Source organism: Apium graveolens, chromosome 9, assembly GCF_009905375.1.
Source record: "Apium graveolens cultivar Ventura chromosome 9, ASM990537v1, whole genome shotgun sequence".
In the NCBI taxonomy this organism is placed as follows: domain Eukaryota; kingdom Viridiplantae; phylum Streptophyta; class Magnoliopsida; order Apiales; family Apiaceae; genus Apium; species Apium graveolens.
The window spans coordinates 247670893-247672659 of NC_133655.1; the positions used below are offsets into that span (position 1 = coordinate 247670893).

Here is a 1767-nt window from a genome sequence, read left to right on the forward strand (position 1 = left end):
GATCCTGACGATATAATGATCCTCGTCACTGTAGCCCCTTAAATAATGATTAATGCTGACACCATCACTTATATTAGTGATCCCTACTGCTGAATTACAAGCGGACAAAAATATCTATATATCTGATAGTTGTGTAAATTCAATGTTTAAATCCGTGTTTGTCCTGTATTCAGTTTGTGGGAAACGTAGATGGGTTTTACACAAAAAATATTTCAATAATATTAATACACCAACACAATAATAACACAATAATAGGAGATTACTCTTATTTCTTAATAAAAAAGAAAAAATACAACTTAAATATATAAGTGTTTACAAGGCTGCAGTTTTTTTTCTTTCTCACAAGAGCTTCAACTCTTTTCTTCCTCTATGTAAATTTCACTTTTTGTGAACAATATTACATGCACAACAACAGTCTTTTATAGGTTTTAAGTTTACAACCTTACATCACTGCATACCTCATATTTTATCCTTATACATATTAGTAGCCTACCTTATTTTAAGGTTCAAACTTGACTCTTGTAATCAATCAACAGCTGTTGCCACCTTTTTGATTATCTGTTTTCTTCAGTACACATTTGAGCTGTGTATTGTTATTCGTGTAGCCACCTTTTTTCAAGATAAATATCCAGAAGTTTTGACATCTAGCATAAACCTTATCTGCATGTTTATTCACTTTTCAAAGTACACCTCTTCATGCATTTATTATAAAATTATTATTCTAAAGAGGGTTTGAATTATAACACTCCCCCTCAAACCCGACTTTGCATTCCGAGTTTCCTTTTCATTTTATGGAACACGTCCGGCTTCAAAGGCTTTGTAAATATATCTGTCAAATTTTCTTCGGTCTTGCCGTGCACCAGTTCCACAATTTTCTCGTTCACCTGTTCTCGAATAAAATGATATTTTATATTGATGTACTTGCTCCGACTGTGCGATACAGGATTTTTCGCGAGAGAAATAGCAGATTTATTATCCACATAAATTTTAACCGGACCTTCCTTCGCAAAATTTGACTCACCCAATATGTAGCCTAGCCATATAGCCTGACATGCGCATGCTGCTGCTGCCATGTATTCCGCCTCACATGTTGAGAGAGCAACTATCTGTTGCTTCTTTGAAGACCACGAAAATATTGCTGAACCGATACGAAAAGCATATCCCGATGTGCTTTTCCCGTCATCCAAATCACCGCCATAATCACTGTCTGAGTAGCCAACTAATTTTGAATTTTGAGAATGAGAATAAAACAGACCATGATCAAGTGTACCTTTTATGTACCTCAAGATTCTTTTAGCTGCCATGAAGTGATCTTGCTTCGGCTTTTCCATGTACCTACTAACTAATCCAACTGCATACATAATATCTGGACGAGTGAAAGTTAGGTACCTCAGACTTCCAACCAAACTTTTGAACAATGTCGGATTTACCGACTCCCTTGTTGAATCAACTCTGAGCTTTATGCTTGGTTCTGCTGGTGTGCTCATTGACTTGCATTATTCCATTCTGAACTTCTGTAAAATCTGCTCCGCATATTTTTTCCGAGACATAAAAATCCCATCTTTGTTTTGCTTCACCTCGACTCCAAGAAAGTAAGACATTTGACCAATATCTGTCATCTCAAATTCGTTAGTCATAACCTTCTTAAAATTGTTGAACATACCAGGTTTATTTCCGGTAAAGATCATGTCGTCCACATTCAAGCACACGATCATAATATCGCCCCTGAATTTGTCTTCGTATAGAGGGCATGCTCGTATGGACTCT

The 1767-nt window shown here is 36.2% G+C and overlaps 1 protein-coding gene across 1 annotated transcript; it reads right to left on the reverse strand.

Annotated features, from left to right (window-relative positions):
• Window positions 1-752: 752 nt before the first annotated feature.
• On the reverse strand, window positions 753-1487 carry LOC141686123 (secreted RxLR effector protein 161-like). Its single transcript, XM_074491179.1, has one exon. The coding sequence runs from the start codon at window positions 1485-1487 to the stop codon at window positions 753-755; it is 735 nt and encodes a 244-aa protein (XP_074347280.1).
• Between the last annotated feature and the right edge of the window lie 280 nt (window positions 1488-1767).